This window comes from Oncorhynchus tshawytscha, linkage group LG19 (genome assembly GCF_018296145.1).
Source record: "Oncorhynchus tshawytscha isolate Ot180627B linkage group LG19, Otsh_v2.0, whole genome shotgun sequence".
NCBI lineage: Eukaryota > Metazoa > Chordata > Actinopteri > Salmoniformes > Salmonidae > Oncorhynchus > Oncorhynchus tshawytscha.
This window is the reverse complement of record NC_056447.1, coordinates 7,294,938-7,314,325: the sequence shown is the minus strand read 5'-3', so window position 1 is coordinate 7,314,325 and position 19,388 is coordinate 7,294,938. Positions and strand designations below refer to the sequence as shown.

General features: G+C 40.6%; 1 protein-coding gene across 2 annotated transcripts in view; it reads right to left on the bottom strand.

The window, feature by feature from the left end:
* The window catches only part of coro2bb (coronin, actin binding protein, 2Bb), a 42,423-nt gene that overhangs the window by 3,080 nt on the left and 19,955 nt on the right, over positions 1 to 19,388 (bottom strand). The window contains exons 3-8 of one of the 2 annotated variants that reach the window (XM_024378958.2): positions 7,955 to 8,071; positions 6,379 to 6,528; positions 4,785 to 4,949; positions 899 to 1,039; positions 710 to 814; positions 195 to 291 (exon numbers count right to left, since the gene is read on the bottom strand). In XM_024378958.2, the coding sequence (XP_024234726.2) occupies positions 195 to 291; positions 710 to 814; positions 899 to 1,039; positions 4,785 to 4,949; positions 6,379 to 6,528; positions 7,955 to 8,071 (775 nt within the window). The remainder of the gene's footprint in view (positions 1 to 194; positions 292 to 709; positions 815 to 898; positions 1,040 to 4,784; positions 4,950 to 6,378; positions 6,529 to 7,954; positions 8,072 to 19,388) is intronic. The other variant, XM_024378960.2, reaches the window with a different exon arrangement.

The window sequence follows — 19,388 nt, the reverse complement described above, 5'->3', positions numbered from 1 at the left end:
ACCAATAGATAAAAAACTCAACCGTGTACACTGTCATGTATCTGAAATGTTGTTCCAAGAGTTAGAAAAGTATGATTTTCACTCATTGATTAACCTCAATTTACAGGCTTCCTCACTGATGAACGAGACCTGGAAGGATGGCATTGCGATTTGTGAGACTACTTAGTATTCATCGATTGATGTGACTGACTTACCCAGGCCTTTCTGTGGAGCCGGGGACCTGAACTCCATTAGGTACTGCAGGTAGGGCTTCTCTGTGCCGACCTCATAGTATCTGATGTTACCGTCTCCCTGTGAACCAGACACAGATACCTAAGATCTCACAGCAGATAGCAGTAATGTTGAGGTTCCCATGGTAACACACTCTTTTACACACATGCACACGTACATACATATACTTCACACACACACACACACACACACACACACACACACACACACACACACACACACACACACACACACACACACACACACACACACACACACACACACACAAAATGCATTTTCACAATTATAAGCAAATGAGGACACACACATAACACATAGGGGTTCCATTTCAAGTCAGTCAATTCAAAAAGTGAAATTAAATCCTATTTAAATTCAAGAGAGAAATTCACATTAAAACGTAAAAAATGTCATTCATACACATCACCTTCTGTGATAGTTGAAAGCTAAGGTCAAGTGGCCTTGGTATGACGTGTCTTACCTTGCCTGCCAGGTAGAGCATGTGTGTGTCAGAATCATAGAAAGGGAAGAGCAGCCCAGACAGCCCATCAATCTCCTCCTCTATGATGGGCATGGACAGGTCCTCCTGGAGAGAGAACCTTAGTGAGACACTGCTCTTCACACATTCTCTCTCTCTCTCTCTCTCTCTCTTTCTCACCAATGAGCTCACCTGATCCCACAGTGCCACTTGTCTAGTGTTCCATCGAGAGACTCCGGTGGTCACCAGGCGCTTCATGTTGCCCAGAAACACCACTCTGTTCACCCTGTGGCTCTTACAGTCAGCTTCCTGTTCACATAGATGGCAACAGCTCTGGAAAATTGTTCAAACTGGCTGTGTTACAACACAGCGTTACACAATACAGTATCTACGTCTACAGAATCCTAATGCCAAAGCATTTGTGTGTGTGTGTGTGTGAGGTGTTTAGTGTGTGTGTATGTTTGTGTCCAGGTACCCCACAAATGGTGCTGTATATGGAGACAACCCAGGTGTGTGAACAGGTCACTCTGGCTTTAAATACCATGTTGCAAGTAGAATGGGCTACTAAAAATAGAACATACACCCCTTGTAGATGACATCACAAAATGAGAAAATAAATACAAATAAACATATATACACTACCGGTCCAAAGTTTTAGAACACCTACTCATTCAAGGGTTTTTCTTTATTTTTTGATATTTTCTACATTGTAGAATAAAATGAAATATGAAATAACACATATGGAATCATGTAGTAACCAAAAAAGTGTTAAACAAATCAAATATATATTTTACATTTGAGATTCTTCAAAGTAGCCACCCTTTGCCTTGATGACAGCTTTGCACACTCTTGGCATTCTCTCAACCAGCTTCACGAGGTAGTCACCTGGAATGCATTTCAATTAACAGGTGTGCCTTCTTAAAAGTTAAATTGTGGAATTTCCTTCCTGAATGTGTTTGAGCCAATCAGTTGTGTTGTGACAAGACCAAGTCCATATTAAAAGACCAAGTCCATATTATGGCAAGAATAGCTCAAATAAGCAAAGATAAATGACAGTCCATCATTACTTTAAGACACGTAGGTCAGTCAATATGGAAAATGTCAAGAACTTTAAAAGTTTCTTCAAGTGCAGTCGCAAAAACCATCAAGCGCTTTGATGAAACTGACTCATAAGGAACGCCACAGGAATGGATGACCCAGAGTTACCTCTGCTGCAGGGGATAAGTTCATTAGAGTTAACAGCCTCAGAAATTGCAACCCAAATAAATGCTTCACAGAGTTCAAGTAACAGATACATATCAACATCAACTGTTCAGAGGAGACTGAGTGAATCAGACCCATCTCAACACTGTTCAGAAGAGACTGTGTGAATCAGGCCTTCATGGTCAAATTGCTGCAAAGAAACCCCTACTAAAGGACACCAATAATAAGAAGAGACTTGCTTGGGCCAAGAAACATGAGCAATGGACATTAGACCAGTGGAAATGTGTCCTTTGGTCTGGAGTCCAAATTGGAGATTTTTGGTTCTAACCCGCCTTGTCTTTGTGAGACACTCTCTCAGACACAACCACCACCAAAACTATATGTACCTACAGGCCAATTTGCACGTTTACATACTCTTTTTAAAACTGTTCAACTTAAGTTCAAAACCTAACATGACACAAAATTGAATAAGACAGCAATTTGCTACATTTCTGCCCTATTGAAATATGTTCCAAATCTAAAAAATGAAATACTATCAAAACAATTAGACCAACCACAGACTTTACGTCCGTCCCCTCACCCCGACCTGGGCGCGAACCAGGGACGTTCTGCACACGTCAACAGTCACCCTGTCGTTACCCATCGCTCCACAAAAGCTCTTGCAGAGCAAGGGGAATCACTACTTTAAGGTCTCAGAGCGAGTGACGTCACCGATACCAGCGCTAACTAGCTAGCCATTTCGCATCGGCTACACTCACCCCTCTTTTGACCTCCTCCTTTTCCACAGCAACCAGTGATCCGGCTCACGGCACCAATGTAACAGTATATACTTTACGTGCGTCCCCTCGCCCCGACCTGGGCGCGAACCAGGGACGCTCTGCACACGTCAACAGTCACCCTCGAAGCATCGTTACCCATCGCTCCACAAAAGCCGCAGCCCTTGCAGAGCAAGGGGAACCACTACTTCAAGGTCTCAGAGCAAGTGATGTCACCGATTGAAACGCCACTAGCGTGCACAACCGCTAACTAGCTAGCCATTTCACATCGGCTACATATGCAAAAGGGGACATTTTAGGAATAATGCTGTACTGCAATGTAAACATGGACCCAGCCAGAGATCGAGAAGTGGCTGACAGAGGAAGAAGAGTGGGCTGACAGAGGTAGAGGAGTACGTATGCGTGGTGGAAGAAGACAGAGTAAGATCAAGAGCTGTAGTCTCAGATGAGATTAGGGCTACTATAATTTATCATGTAATAAATCATGGTCTATCAATGAGAGAGGCTGGTCTGAGAGTGCAGCCAAATCTGCAATGCTCAATAGTGGCATCTATTGTGAGAAATTGTCAGCAAAACAACAGGTAAGATGTGCATTCAGGACATCTGACTGACCTGCACATTACAGAAGTAAATTGAGCAAAGCCTCCAAACCCACTTGTGTACAATTCTTTTTGTATTCCTGCTTAGGCCCCAACGGTTACCTCCCACAGGCGGGAGAGGTAGGATTTTCACTGCTGTGTTGGAAACTGCAATCGTTGATATGGTCATCAGAAATAATGGCATAAAACTCAGAGATTCAGGACAGAGTGTTGGCAGACAACATTACATTTGGAAATATTCACAATGTAAGCATAACTATTTCTAGAGTCCTGAAACAACATCAAATCAGGATGAAGCAGTTGTACACTGTCTCCTTTGAGAGGAACTCTGAACGAGTCAAGCAAATTTAGGAACCAATATGGTATAGCCTAACTCTTATGTTGCCTTGTGGATTTATTTTAGAGAATCATGGAGATTGAAGCCAGGCCAACAACCCACATATTCATCTTTGTGGATGAGGCTGTTTTCAACTTGGCCAAAACACAGTGGCGAGGAAGGAATGTGATTGGGAAAAGAGGCACAGTGGATGTCCCGGGCCAGAGGCGTGCCAACATCACAATGTGTACAGCAATATACTCTGATGGATTGCTGTTACACAAATCGCTAATTGGGCCATACAACACCGAGCATCTTATTTCAATCGTGGATGACCTCTATGGAAGGGTGAGGAAAGGGTTGCAGTGAGGCGAAATCGGCCAACGTTTGCAATTGCATGGGACAATGTGGCATTTCACCAATCCAGTGCAGTCAGAGTGGTTTGCAGCCCATCCCAGGATGGTGTCACATTTCCTCCCACCTTACTCTCCATTCCTCAACCTCATAGAGGAATTATTTTCCTCATGGACCACCATCCTCATGATCAAATGTCCCTCCTGGACGCAATGAATGCTGGATGCTTGGACATATCTGCAGAAGATTGCCAGGGATGGACCATTAATGCCAAAAGATTATTTCCTATGTATATTGCCCAAGATGACATAAGATGTGATGTGGATGAGAACCTGTGGCCAAATGCAGAAGACAGGGTTGACTAGACGGTGTATATACAAATTCTTGTATTTTGGAATCACTCAATGCCAAAAAATGTCATAAAGCATATTGCATCATGTCTGATTAATTCCTGTAAAGTGAATTCTAAACAGTAGGGAGGTCATTATTGTGTTGTAAAGACATTTTACAAAAGAAAACATTGTGTATTGCTACCTGTTGTTAGTGTTTTTTATGTCATTGTTTTATGAATGACAAAGTGTGCTTGTTTGGTCACAACCTTTGCTAGTGTTATGGAAGAATGAGTTGATTTCAGACATGTATGAAGTGTTCTGGTAGTGTTATTGCATTTTGGATGTGAAATGAACTGCTGTGCCAAGCTGAAAGTTGGTTAGGAGATTTGTGTGAAGAGTTTTGAAAAAGTTTCCTAAGTATTGAGAAATGGGTCTTCGCGATTGTAAAAAACTGTAATATAGCTGGTGTCTCTCTGTCTACATGGGTGAGTGACCAACCTGCAGGACCTTGCCCGAGCGAGGCTCGATCACACGCAGGTGTTTGTCCTTGCAGCTGGTGGCCAGCAGGCTGCCGTCGGTGTTGAAGGACATGCAGAGCACCACGTCTGAGTGACAGTCGATCATCTTCACTGGGCCTCCCACCTCCAGGTTCCAGATCAGGATCTGACAAATGGAGGGACATAAAGAGTGAAAGTTAATGAGGGAGAGACAAAAGTCTGAGGATGTGAGGTGATTGAAGAGAGAGAAATGGGAGTGAATTTATAGGAATATATATATATATATATATATATGTATATACACACTATATATACAAAAGTATGTGGACACCCCTTCAAATGAGTGAATTCATCTATTTCAGCCACAATCGTTCCTGACACGTGGAGAAAATTGAGCACACAGCCATGCAATCAACATAGACAAGCATTGGCAGTAAAATGGCCTTACTGAAGAGCTCAGTGAATTTAGGATGCCACCTTTACAACAAGTCAGTTTGTCAAATTTCTGCCCTGCTATAGCTGCCCCCGTCAAATGTAAGCTTTGTTATTGTGAAGTGGAAACGTCAAGGAACAACAACGTCTCAACCGCAAAGTGGTAGGCCACATAAGCTGACAGACCACCAGGTGCTGAAGCGCTTAAAAATGTTATGTCCTCGGTTGCAACATTCACTACCGAGTTCCAAACTGCTTCTGGAAGCAATGTCAGCACAAGAACTGTTTGTCGTGCGCTTCATGAAGTGGGTTTCCATGGCCAAGCAGCCATACACAAGTCTAAGATCACCATGCGCAATGCCAGGCGTCGGCTGGTGGAGTAAAGCACGCCGCCATTGGACTCTGGAGTGATGAATCACGCTTGGTGGATGCCAGGAGAATGCTACCTTCCCGAATGCATAGTGCCAACTGTAAGGTTTGGTGGAAGAGGAATAATTTTCTGGGGCTGTTTTTCATGGTTTGAACTAGGCCCCTTTGTTCTAGTGAAGGGAAATCTTAACGCTATAGCATACAATGACAGTCTGTGCTTTCAACTTTGTTGCAACAGTTTGGGGCAGGCCCTTTCACACTTCAGCATGGCACTGCCCCCGTGCACAAAGCGAGATCCATAAAGAAATGGTTTGTTGAGATCGGTGTGGAAGAACTTGACTAGCCTGCACAGAGCCATGACCTTAATCCCATCAAACACCTTTGACCTTAATCCCATCGAACACCTTTGGGAACGCCGACTGCGAGCCAGGCCTAATCGCCCAACAGTGCCCGACCTCACTAATGCTCTAGTGGCTGAATGAAAGCAAGCCCCCCACAGCAATGTTCCAACATCTAGTGGAAGGCCTTCCCAGAAGAGTGGAGGCTGTTATAGCAGCAAAGGGGGGACGAACGCCATATTAATGTCCATGATTTTGGAAGGATATGTTTGACAAGCAGGTGTCCACAGGTGTCTACTTTTGGTCATGTAGTGTTTAGAGAGAGAGAGAGAGAGAGAGATTAAAGGGTGAACAAAGCGAGAGAGAAAGATGGGTAAAGTGAGTGAGGGGAGTGAGAGAATTCATTAAAGAGAGGAAAGGATGGTAAAGAACACGACAGCAATGATTTACTGATACCTTAAAGTCGTAGCCAGCGCTGAAGAGGATGCCACTACAGGTGGGGTGCCACTCTATAAGACCCACTCGTCGGCTGTGTCCATACAACTCCAGCACCGCCTCGGACATGTTCCGCCTCAGCCCTCCCTCTGGAATCTCCCATATCCGCACCTATAGGCCACATATAGATAACGGTCATAGACATTGGCATGTCATCGTGGAATGCTCTGCCACCAGAGGTTACTCAGGGAAAAAGGAAGTTTGGCTTTAAAAAACAGTTAAATAAGACCTCTCCTCTTTCTAAAGATCTAATTTTAAAAGTACTGTATATCATATATATAGTACAGTGCCATCAGAAAGTATTTCCACCCCTTGACTTATTCCACATTATATTGTGTAATAGCCTGAATTTACAATGGTTTAAATTCAGATTTTGTGTCACTTGCGTACACACAATACACCATAATGTCACAGTGGAATTATGTTTTTAGACATTTTTACTAGTTATAGTAAAAATAAAAATCTTAAATGTCTAGAGTATGGAGTAATGTCCGGAGTAAATAAGTATTCAACCTCTTTGTTATGGCAAGCCTAATGGGTTAATTAAGGAATAAAAATGTGCTTAACAAGTCACATAAGTTGCATGGACTGTGTGCAATAATAGTGTTTAACATGATTTTTGAATGACTACCTCATATCTGTACCTCACACATATAATTATCTGTAAGATCCCTCTGTCGAGCAGTGAATTTCAAACACAGATTCAACCACAAGGGAGTTTTGCCAATGCCTTGCAAAAAAACAAAAAAAACATTACATACCCATTTGAGCATGGTGAAGTTGTTAATTACACTTTGGATGATGTATCAAAATACCCAGTCATTACAAAGATACAGGCATCCTTCCTAACTCAGTTGCCGGTGAGGAAGGAAACCGCTCAGGGATTTCAACACGAGGCCGATAGTGACTTTAAAACATTTACAGAATTGAATGCCTGTGATAGGAGAAAACAGAGGATGGATCAACAACAATGTAGTTACTCCACAATACTAACCTAATTGACAGAGTGAAAAGAAGGAAGCCTGTACAGAAAAACATGCATCCGATTAGGCACTAAAGTAAACTGCAAAAAAATTTGCTTGAAGAATTACAAAAATAATAAATGTTAAAATATTGCACAATCCAGGAGTGGAAAGTTCTTAGAGACTTACCCAGAAAGACTCTCAGCTGTAATCACTGCCAAAGCTGATTCGAACATGTATTGACTCAGGCTTGTGAATAGTTATGTTAAAGACAATATTTCTATATATCATTTTCAATAAATTTGCCAAGTTTTCACTTTGTCATTATGGGGTATTATGTGTAGAAAAAAACAAACATATTTCATCTATTTTGAACACAACAAAATGTGGAATAAGTCAAGGGGTATAAATACTTTTCCCTATGCACAGGCATACCCGCATGCACACACAGGGAAGCACACACACAGACATGTGTGCACACACGCACACAGAGACATGCTTGCGTGCTCCCAAAAACACACACACAGACATAGACACAAGTGCGCACACACACACCAATGATTATTGTTACTCACAGAGCAGTCCTCTGAGCAGGAGGCTATGATGTTGTCGATGAAGGGGTTCCATTTGATGTCCAGCACGCCTCCCTGGTGGCCGCACACTTTAGGTTGGTGAGGGTCGATTCGCCCAGCCTGGAGGAGCACATGGAGGAGAGAAACAGAGACAACACAAAACAGATACTGTAAATAGCATAAAAGCATTATCATCCCTTTATTTGAATCTAAACATGCTGATCAAAATTCAATCCCATACTCAAAACCTTGCTGAACTCAATGAGTAAGATAACTCAGGATATTTGTATTCAACAGAATATTGTCTACAAAGAAAAATGACACAATACATAACATGAAATGCATCAACAGGGTTGACACCAATATTGACAGCCAGTGTTTACCCCTAACGCCCACTGAGTGGTGCCACTGTACTGTGCCATACGTTGCACTGCATGAAGCCTTTCACATCATCCTGCTTCCCTCAGCATCTCTGAGCTACTGGATCTTAGGGTCAAAAGCTGGGTCAATTATAACAAAATAGATGCATTTTGATTTTGAGTAGATGCTTTTTGATGTGTATAAGGACAGTGAGCAATAGGGCTATTTTGACAGAAACCGCACAAGTTAAGTATATGATTTCCAAAATGGGGTTAGAAGGAAATCCAGTTGGAAGTACAAAGGAAAGTAGCCTAATTTGTAATTCAAACATGCCTCACAGACCACATTGCTATCATTGCTTAATGGAACCCATTGTATCAGTGACATTGTCAGTCTTTGTCTAAAAGTGTCTGATACAACAGTTAGGATAGAAAGAGAACATTGTAAGACAGGAGGGTCACATGACTGAAAAAATAGGATTCAAGCTAACTCTGTACCAGTCACACCCTATAGCATGACTGTTTACAAGTGGAAGATGCAGAAGTGACTAATATGGGTTAATCCTATAATAAGTGGGCCTATACAAGCCATATGACCTAGACAGTAGCAGAGAACCCTGTGGCTTAAACGGAGGAACCCTTGTTCACTATCACTTCTACTAATTGGCTATTAAGAGCAGTATTTTAAAGCTGTAGGCTATCCTCATCATGGCCAACAATTAATCATTGTTTCCCCAATCAAAACCCCCCCTTCCCCACTCCTTCATGCTTAACATATTGGTTTCTGAGCACATTATTTCCTCTAATAAATATCGCTTTTTACCACTTACACATCTCAGTGAAAAAAATGTTGTATGTAGGCTAGTAATTCTTTTTTGAAGCCTTGTTTTCAGTCCTAACAAACTGGCATCACTAACATGAGTATTGAAAAGGTTTATGCACACCTCACACCAGTGACAACAGACATAGCAAAGCCAACTATTGAAACATTCAATGGCAAAGAATTTATATGTAGTGCCAGTGGTAGAAATAACTAAGCACGTTAATTTGGAGCCAAAAAGGACCGCGAGCGCACTGTGAGCAATAGATGAGAGGGAGGAAGCCATCCTATTTTGCAGGTCCTTTTCATCAGTCTCAGTCTTATCTATAGATTATTATACAATAATTTAGGGGGGTTTTGGCCTATGAAATAACTATCCAAGGGAATATCATTCTTGTCAGAAATGAGGATACTGTATTGCGAAGCCACAGGACGCTGAGCCACGGTAAATTTGCAGGACAGGTAGCTAAGAACAATCAAGTGATCTAGTGAAGTGATCTAATGGACTAGTGATCTAGTCCATTAGCTAGCTAGCTAGCCAAGACATTTGGGTAGCTGAAGGTCTTTTCATCCTAAGGGCTTTAGCAAGGTTGTTGATAATTTCATGGCTGCAGATGTGAAGACTGCTTCATTAACATGTTGCTGCCATGGAAATTCTTACACAGGTACACTCAAAGTCAATCTTAAAATAATGTCCTTCTCGTGGTCTGAACACACATAGGACTATTGATTATTTATAATGTAATTATTAGTGTTTACATAGCCCGTTTAAATCTCACCCAATGTCTCTAGTCTTTCTAGTGAGGGTGATCTGGCCTCTAGTCAGTCAGCCCTATTAAGTGAGGATTGGTTTCTTGTACCTCAGACATTAAAGATATTTCAAACATTTTGTGCATTAGGTTTACATTGGGGTTTTCAGTACATTTCTTATCAAAATAATTTGCATGTGGGCAACCAAAATTCTGACAATAGAATCTTCAGAAAATTTCATTTTTTGTACCCTTTAAGTTGCATCCTTTCTAACCCGTGAAAAACCCACTAAAACAAAAATAAAAAGACCACACACAATAAATCAAAGAGTATTAACGACTAACAAATATTCATTAACAGGTGGGTTGTGTGTGGGTGGTGGCGTGTGTGTGGTAAATATCGTAGGGTAAACAACGTTCTGCTTTTCCCCTATTGCAAGGTTTATTACAAGACAAACATGATAACTTTCTCCATATTAGAAGGCATTGTGTTCATTTTAGTATACTTTCAAAAAGTTAAAAGTCTATATTTGTATTACCTATCTCTGTTGGATATTCAATTTCTGCTTCAAAAAAAAGTATATTATTTTAAGATTAATACGTAATGCTTTGGAGGGATCAATATGTATTAACTGGGTTGGCACTGTCTGTCAGTCCCCTGTAGATGGGGCGCTCGGTCCGTAATAAGTCTGGCACCTGAGACAGCTTATACAGGGAAACAGATGCATTTTCCATTTAGCCTACTCACGAATAGAACGTCATCATTTGGGATATCAACTATCTTGGAGTACAATACATTGTAGCCTTAAGTTTAATTAACAGAAAAGCATAGGTTCTATTTAACAGGGTATGGGGTCTACTTCAAAATGTATTATCAGGGTGGAGGAAATCTCATCAGCATTTATAGCTTTATTGGTTAGGGGTAAGTCAAGTCCCGTACAATGCTTTAACCTTATATTTATCAAATGATCAATAAAGGGACCACTGAATATTTCTCAGAATACTTTTAACACCACTTACGGACGTCTATGTGTGGGTGTGCCAGGTTTATATTATTATAATGTTTTCTATTGTTACTTCATCAGATCTCTAGTAACCCATTACACTCAATATTATGTTACTTTATCTCTAGTAACCCATTACACTCAATATTATGTTACTTTATCTCTAGTAACCCATTACACTCAATATTATGTTACTTTATCTCTAGTAACCCATTATACATTTTTGTGTTACATCACCAATTTCTCCCCTACACCAGTGTTCTATTTATACAGGGGTTTGAATATTCACTCTAGTGTTCTATTTAGCAGAATATTCAGGAATAGTGCTTTCTCCTTTCATATCTCCACATACACAATGACATTATACCCTCAAACTCCACCTATGGGTCATGTTATCCTTATGTCATCTAAAGTCATGTTACCCTCAGAGACATGTTATCCTCGCTACTAATGAGATGTGTAATCATGTTATCCTCTAATGAGACACGTTATCATGTTATCCTCATTTCTAATCGAGACGTTATCATCTGCGAAATGTTACTGGAATGAGATTTCTGAGACATGTTATCCTCTACCTGTAGATCAAATGGGCAGTGGTGGACAAAACCCCAGATAACATTACAGATACAAAATAACTTGAGCTAGTCCTCTGACAGCTCTAATTCACTCAGTAATTTATAGCAAATTTCAATCTCTTATTATCCAATTTTCAATCAGTTGATTATCCATATTTCAATGTTGTTATCCAAATTTTCAATCAGTTGATTATCCATATTTCAATGTTGTTATCCAAATTTCAATTAGTTTAATATCCACAATTCAATCAAAATTTCAATCTTAATAGTACTAATTTCGATCCATTTATCATCCAAATTTCAATCAGCTTAATATGTTATATCTCACAATCACACACATTTCATATCCAAATTCACTTAGTACTATTCCCAAACACACTTGGTAATCTCCCTTATTACCCATGTGCATCTTCAACAATTATCTTGTTGTTACTTGCTTTGCACTATATGTATCTTCAATGGTTCTCTTGCCACTACTTCCTATACAGTACCAGTCAAAAGTTTGGACACACCTACTCATTCAAGAGTTTTTTTAATTTAAATTTTTACCATTTTCTACATTGTAGAATAATAGTTAAAACATCCAAACTATGAAATAACACAAAACCAAAAAAGTGTTGAACAAACCAAAATATATTTAGATTCTTCAAAGCAGCCTTTCTTTGCCTTGATGACAGCTTTGCACACTCTTGGCATTCCCTCAACTAGCTTCATGGGGTAGTCACCTGGAATGCATTTCAATTAAACAGGTGTGCCTTCTTAAAAGTTAATTTGTGTAATTTCTTTCATTCTTAATGTATTTGAGCCAATCAGTTGTGTTGTGACAAGACAGGGGTGCTATACAGAAGATAGCCCTATTTGGTAAAAGTCTATATTATGGCAAGAACATCTCAAATAAGCAAAGAGAAATGAAAGTCAATCCGGCGAATTTCAAGAGCTTTGAAAGTTTCTTCAAGTGCAGTCGCAAAAACCATCAAGCGCTATGATGAAACTGGCTCTCATGAGGACCGCCACAGGAATGGAAGACCCAGAGTTACCTCTGCTGCAGAGGATAAGTTCATTAGAGTTACCAGCCTCAGAAATTGCAGCCCAAACAAATGAATGCTTCACAGAGTTCAAGTAACAGACACATCTCAACATCAACTGTTCAGAGGAGACTGTGTGAATCAGGCCTTCATGGTCAAATTGCTTCAAGGAAACCACTACTAAAGTACACCAATAATAAGAAGAGACTTGCTTGGGCCAAGAAACACGAGCAATGAACATTGTCCTTTGGTTTGGATTACAAATTGAAGATTTTGGTTTTAACCGGTGTGTCTTTGTAAGACTAGCACAGCATTCTGCAGCGATACGCCAGTCCCACTAGGCCCAAACCAGATGGGATATCACTTGTTTTTCAACAGGCCATGACCCAACACACCACCAGGTTTTGTAAGGGCTATTTGACCAATAAGGAGAGTGATGAAGTGCTGCATCAGATGACCTGGCCTCCACAATCCCCCGACCTCAACCAAATTGAGATGGTTTGGGATGAGTCGGACCACAGAGTGAAGGAAAATCAGCCAACAAGTGCTCAGCATATGTGAGAACTCCTTCAAGACTGTTGGAAAAGCATTTCAGGTGAAACTGGTTGAGAGAATGCCAAGGGTGCGCAAAGCTCTCATCAAGGCTAAGGGTGGATATTTGAAGAATCTCAAATATCAATTATATTTTGATTTGTTTAAACCTTCTTTGGGATAGGAGGCAGTATTTTCACGTCCGGATGAAAAGCATGTCCAGCAAATACGGGACTTTTTGTGTCTCAGGGTTACATTTTTGAGATTAAATGTTTTTGGGGATTTTGTTTCTGCACATCCGTTAAGTAGAGACTAAAATAACCTTAAACTTTTAGCTCTCAATTTGTTTTTTTGTTCAATTTTCTTAAACATTTCATGTCTGGATTTCACTGTTTACTCTATTTTTGTCCTGTCTCACACCCAGACTTTTGACCTCACTTACAAAAGTCATGATACTTTGCAAATAGTCCGGGTTGCCATTTGATTAGCCGTTCAGGAGTCTTATGGCTTGGGGGTAGAAGCTGTTTAGAAGCTTCTTGGACATAGACTTGGTGCTCCGGTACTGCTTCCCGTGCGGTAGCAGTGAAAACAGTCTATGACTAGGGTGGCTGGAGTCTTTGACAATTTTTTTCCTAAAAATTATAGAAAAATAAAGGTAAATATGACTTGAGAAGGTAATATTTTTATTGTATGTCAGAATTTCATCAAATTATAATTATGTGTATTTAGGATACACTCTATGCTAGCAGTTCAACTAGAATTAGCATGCCCTTCAAATGTGTGTATAAAATTGAGCACACAGCTATGCAATCTCGATAGACAAACATTGGCAGTAGAATGGCCTGTACTGAAGAGCTCATTGACTTTCAACTGGCACCGTCATAGGATGCCACCTTTACAACAAGTCAGTTTGTCAAATTTCTGCCCTGCTAGAGCTGCCCTGGTCAACTGTAAGTGCTGTTATTATGAAGTGGAAATGTCTAGGAGCAACAACTGCTCAGCCACATAAGCTCACAGAACTGGACCACCGAGTGCTGAAGCGAGTAAAAATTGTCTGTCTTCGGTTGCAACATTCACTACCGAGGTCCAAACTGCCTCTGGAAGCAATGTCAGCACAATAACTGTTCGTTGTGAGCTTCATGAAATGGGTTTCTATGGCCTAGCAACCGCACACAAGCATAAGATCACCATGGGCAACGCCAAGCGTCTGCTGGAGTAGCGTAAAGCTAGCCGCCATTGGACTCTGTAGAAATGGAAACGCATTCTCTGGAGTGATGAATTACGCTTCACCATCTGGCAGTACGACAGACGAATCTGGGTAGTGCCAACTGTAAAGTTTGATGGAGGAGGAATAATAGTCTGGAGCTGTTTTATGGAAACCTCAACGCTACAGCATACAATGATATTCTAGATGATTCTGTGCATCCAACTTTGTGGCAACAGTTTGTGGAAGGCCCTTTCCTGTTCCAACATGACAATGCACAAAGTGATGTCCATACAGAAATGGTTTGTCGAGATTGGTGTGGAAGAACTTGACAGAGCCTTGATGTCAACCCATCGAGTACCTTTTAGGATGAATTGCCATGCCGACTGCGAGCCAGGCCTAATTGCCCAACATCATTGCCAGACCTCACTATTGCTCGTGGCTGAATGGAGGCAAGTCCCAACAGCAACGTTTCAACATCTTGTGGAAAGCCTTCCCAGAAGAGTGGAGGCTTTTAAAACAGCAAAGGGGGGACCAACTCCATATTAATGCCCATGATTTTGGAATGAGATGTTCGACGAGCAGGTGTCCATATACCTTTGGTCATGCAGTGTATATAAACAGATTCCAACAAGATCCTATAAGATACCAGTAGTATCTTAAGAAACAAAAATAAAGAGAACTCAAGAGAAAATAACGGGGTGAACTGAAATCCATCTCACAACTTTCCCAGTGAGAGAAAAAAAGGAAGCTAAAGAAAATCAGCCAAAGAAACAGAAGATCAACTATCCAGAATATTGTGGTTATGGAGTCATACCTGTCAAGGAACACACCACCATACTCACCTGAATTCTTACAGCTACAGAATGATGACCTAACTGCCCTTCAAATGACTCCACATCTATGTGATTGTTTCAGCCCATGCACAAACCGTGACAATTCAACAAACAGAGGCAGACAAAGCACAACCTTCCACTTCCACCTGCACAGCACCACAGCCACCTCCTAGAGCAATACAGCCCATTGCAGACATACATGAGGGACTGATTGGAAAGTGGTGTGTTGTGACAGATGATGATGACCCTTACACTGGTATTACACAAGATGTTGATGCAGAGAGCTGCACTCTAGTGAAGACGATGAGTTGCGTGGAGCCAACTGATTATTTTGGCCAATGAGAGAGGACATTGTATGGTACCAACAAGCGAATGTTCTTGCGATTGTCCCTGAGCCTCATCCACTGACAAAACTACATATGATGCTTGATGGTGCAGTCTGCAAGGAAATTTGCTCTCTCGTTAATAACCTCTACGGGATCGGTGTCCCCCCTGCGGGACGGTTGAGCAAATGTAGGCTAATGTGATTAGCATGAGGTTGTAAGTAACAAGAACATTTCCCAGGATATAGACATATCTGATATGGGCAGAAAGCTTAAATTCTTGTTTTCTAACTGCACTGTCCAATTTACAGTAGCTATTACAGTGAAAGAATGCCATGCTATTGTTTGAGGACAGTGCACAATTATGAACTTGAAAATGTATTAATAAACCAATTAGACACATTTGGGCAGTCATGATACAACATTTTGAACAGATATGTAGTGGTTCATTGGATCAGTCTAAAAATGTGCACATACACTGCTGCCATCTAGTGTCCAAAATCTAAATTGCCCCTGGGCTGGAATAATCCATTATGGCCTTTCTCTTTCATAAAAAAACCCACATTGTTTTCATTGTATTATCTTTTACTAGATCTAATGTGTTATATTCTCCTACATTAATTTAACATTTCCACAAACTTCCTTGCTTCAGGTCCTGAGCTACAGACAGTTACAGTTGAAGTCGGAAGTTTACATACACCTTAGCCAAATACATTTAAACTCAGTTTTTCGCAATTCCTGACAATTAATCCTAGTAAAAATTCCCTGTCTTTGGTCAGTTAGGATCACCTCTTTATTTTAAGAATGTGAAATGTCAGAATAATAGTAGAGAGAATTATTTCATTCAGCTTTTATTTCTTTCATCACATTCCCAGTGGGGTCAGAAGTTTGCATATACTCAATTAGTATTTGGTAGCACTGCCATTAAATTGTTTAACTTGGGCCAAACGTTTCGGGTATTTTGTGAAGTGCACTAGTCCCTCCTGCAGCAAAACACCCCCACAACATGATGCTGCCACCCCGTGCTTCACGGTTGGGATGAGGTGTTCTTTGGCTTGCAAGCCTCCCCCTTTTCCTCCAAACATATCGATGGTATTTATGGCCAAACAATTCTATTTTTTGTTTCATCAGACCAGAGGACATTTCTCCAAAAGTACGATCTTTGTCCCCATGTGCAGTTGCAAACCGTAGTCTGGCATTTTTATGGTGGTTTTGGAGCAGTGGCTTCTTCCTTGCTGAGCGGCCTTTCAGGTGTCGATATAGGACTCGTTTTTACTGTGGATATAGATACTTTTGTGCCTGTTTCCTCCAGCATCTTCACAAGGTCCTTTGCTGTTGTTCTGGGATCGATTTGCACTTTTTGCACCAAAGTACGTTCATCTCTAGGAGACAGAATGCGTCTCCTTCCTGAGCGGTATGATAGCTGCGTGGTCCCATGATGTTAATACTTGCGTACTATTGTTTGTACAGATGAATGTGGTACCTTCTGATTTCTTTTGATGTTCCCATGATGTCAAGGAAAGAGACACTGAGTTTGAAGGTAGACCTTGAAATACATCCACAGGTACATTTTCTGGAATTTTCCAAGCTGTTTTAAGGCACGGTCAATTTAGTGTATGCAAACTTCTGACCCACTGGAATTGTGATACAGTGAATTATAAGTGAAATAATCTGTCTGTAAAATTGTAGGAACATTACTTGTGTCATGCACAAAGTAGATGTCCTAACCGACTTGCCAAAACTATAGTTTGTTAACAAGAAATGTGTGGAGATGTTGAAAAATGAGTTTTAATGACTCCAACCTAAGTGAATGTAAACTTCCCGACTTCAACTGTAGATTTGGGTATGTCATTTTATGTGAAGATTGAGAAAACGGGTCCGATCCTTTGGAGCAATAGAGTGCATTAAGGGCAAAACCTAATCTTGAGTGAGCCTGTCTCAATAGACTGCAGCCAGTGAACAATGATTTGTTTAATGTTTTTTATAACCTTTATTTATCTAGGCAAGTCAGTTAAGAACAAATTCTTATTTATAATGCCAGCCCACCCCAGACAACGCTTGGCCAATTGTGCACTGCTCAATGGGACTCCCAATCACAGCTAGATGTTATTCAGCCTGGATTCAAACCAGGAACTGTAGTGTCGCCTCTTGCACTGAGATGCAGTGCCTTAGACCGCTGCGCCACTGGGAGCCCTTAATGTCAGCCAGTGTTTCCAACCCTGTATGTACATGTATATCTGAATAATGCATTGAATCCCAAAATTGTTCTAAAAGATGCTTAAGTTATTGAGGCATGTGTGACATTAAAATGTTTAATCATACTTTTCATCAGTTGTTATATATGAAATATTGTTTACACCACACTCTGTCAATACCACAATTCTGAGTCATTACCATCACGGTACATGTATTAAATTACAATTGATATTGATAATTTTTCCCATATTTCCCATACCTTATATGCTTGTTATTAAGATCATTCCTAAAATAATGTAAAAATATTGTCACGCCCTGACCTTAGAGATCCTTGTTATTCTCTATGTTTGGTTAGGTCAGGGTGTGATTTGGGTGGGCGTTCTATGTTCTCTATTTCTTTGTGTTTGGTTGAGTGTGGTTCCCAATCAGAGGCAGCTGTCTTACTTTGTCTCTGATTGGGGATCATACTTAGGCAGCCCTTTTCCCGTCCTTCAGTGTGGGATTGTGTCTTTGTTTCAGTGCATGTAGTTTGCACAACAAAGCTTTTCGTTCATTGTATTGTTTTTCTTGGTGGAACATTTAAATAAAATAATGTACGCCTAACACGCTGAACCTTGGTCTCCTTCCAACGACAAACGTTACAAATATTAATACATATCATTAAGAAAATATCTAAATAGTTTAAAAAAACTATATTTGAAAAATTCTAATGTGAAATGTTGTATAAAATACCTTAGGCACAATTTCTGTCATTTCCTTTTCAACTAAAATAGCAAATTTAATGACCGTGTAGACATTGTTAATGTTGTAAATGACTATTGTAGCTGGAAACGTCCGATTTTTTTCTGGGAATATCTACATAGGAGTACAGAGGCCCATTATCAGCAACCATCACTACTGTGTTCAAATGGCACATTGTGTTAGCTAATCCAAGTTTATCATTTTAAAAGGCTAATTGATCATTACAAAAATTATGTTAGAACAGCTGAAAACTGTTGCTGATTAAAGAAGCAATACAACTGACCTTCTTTAGACTAGTTGTATTTGGAGCATCAGCATTTGGGGGTTCGATTACAGGCTCAAAATGGCCAGAAACAAAGAACTTTCTTCTGAAACTCGTCAGTCTATTCTTGTTCTGAGCAATGAAAGCTATTCCATGTAAGAAATTTCCAAGAAACTGAATATCTCGTACAACGCTGTGTACTACTCCCTTCAAAGAACAGCGCAAACTGGCCCTAACCAGAATAGAAAGAGGAATAAGAGGCCCCGGTGCACAACTGAGCAAGAGGACAAGTACATTAGAGTGTCTAGTTTGAGAAACAGACACCTCACAAGTACTCAACTGGCAGCTTCATTAAATAGTACCCGCAAAACACCAGTCTCAACGTCAACAGTGAAGAGGCGACTCCGGGATGCCGGCCTTCTAGGCAGATTTGCAAAGAAAAAGCCATATCTCAGACTGGCCAATAAAAAATAAAAGATTAACATGGGCAAAAGAACACAGACACTGGTCAGAGGAAGATTGGAAAAAAGTGTTATGGACAGAAGAATCTAAGTTTGAGGTGTTCGGATCACATAGAAGAACATTCGTGAGGCGCAGAAAAAATGAAAAGATGATGGAGGAGTGCTTGATGCCATCTGTCAAGCATGGTGGGGGTAATGTGATGGTCTGGGGGTACTTTGGTGGTGGTAAAGTGGGAGATTTGTACAGGGTAAAAGGGATCTTGAAGAAGGAAGGCTATAATTTTGTAACGCCATACCCTCTAGACGGGGCTTAATTGGAGACCATTTCGTCCTACAACAGGACAATGACCC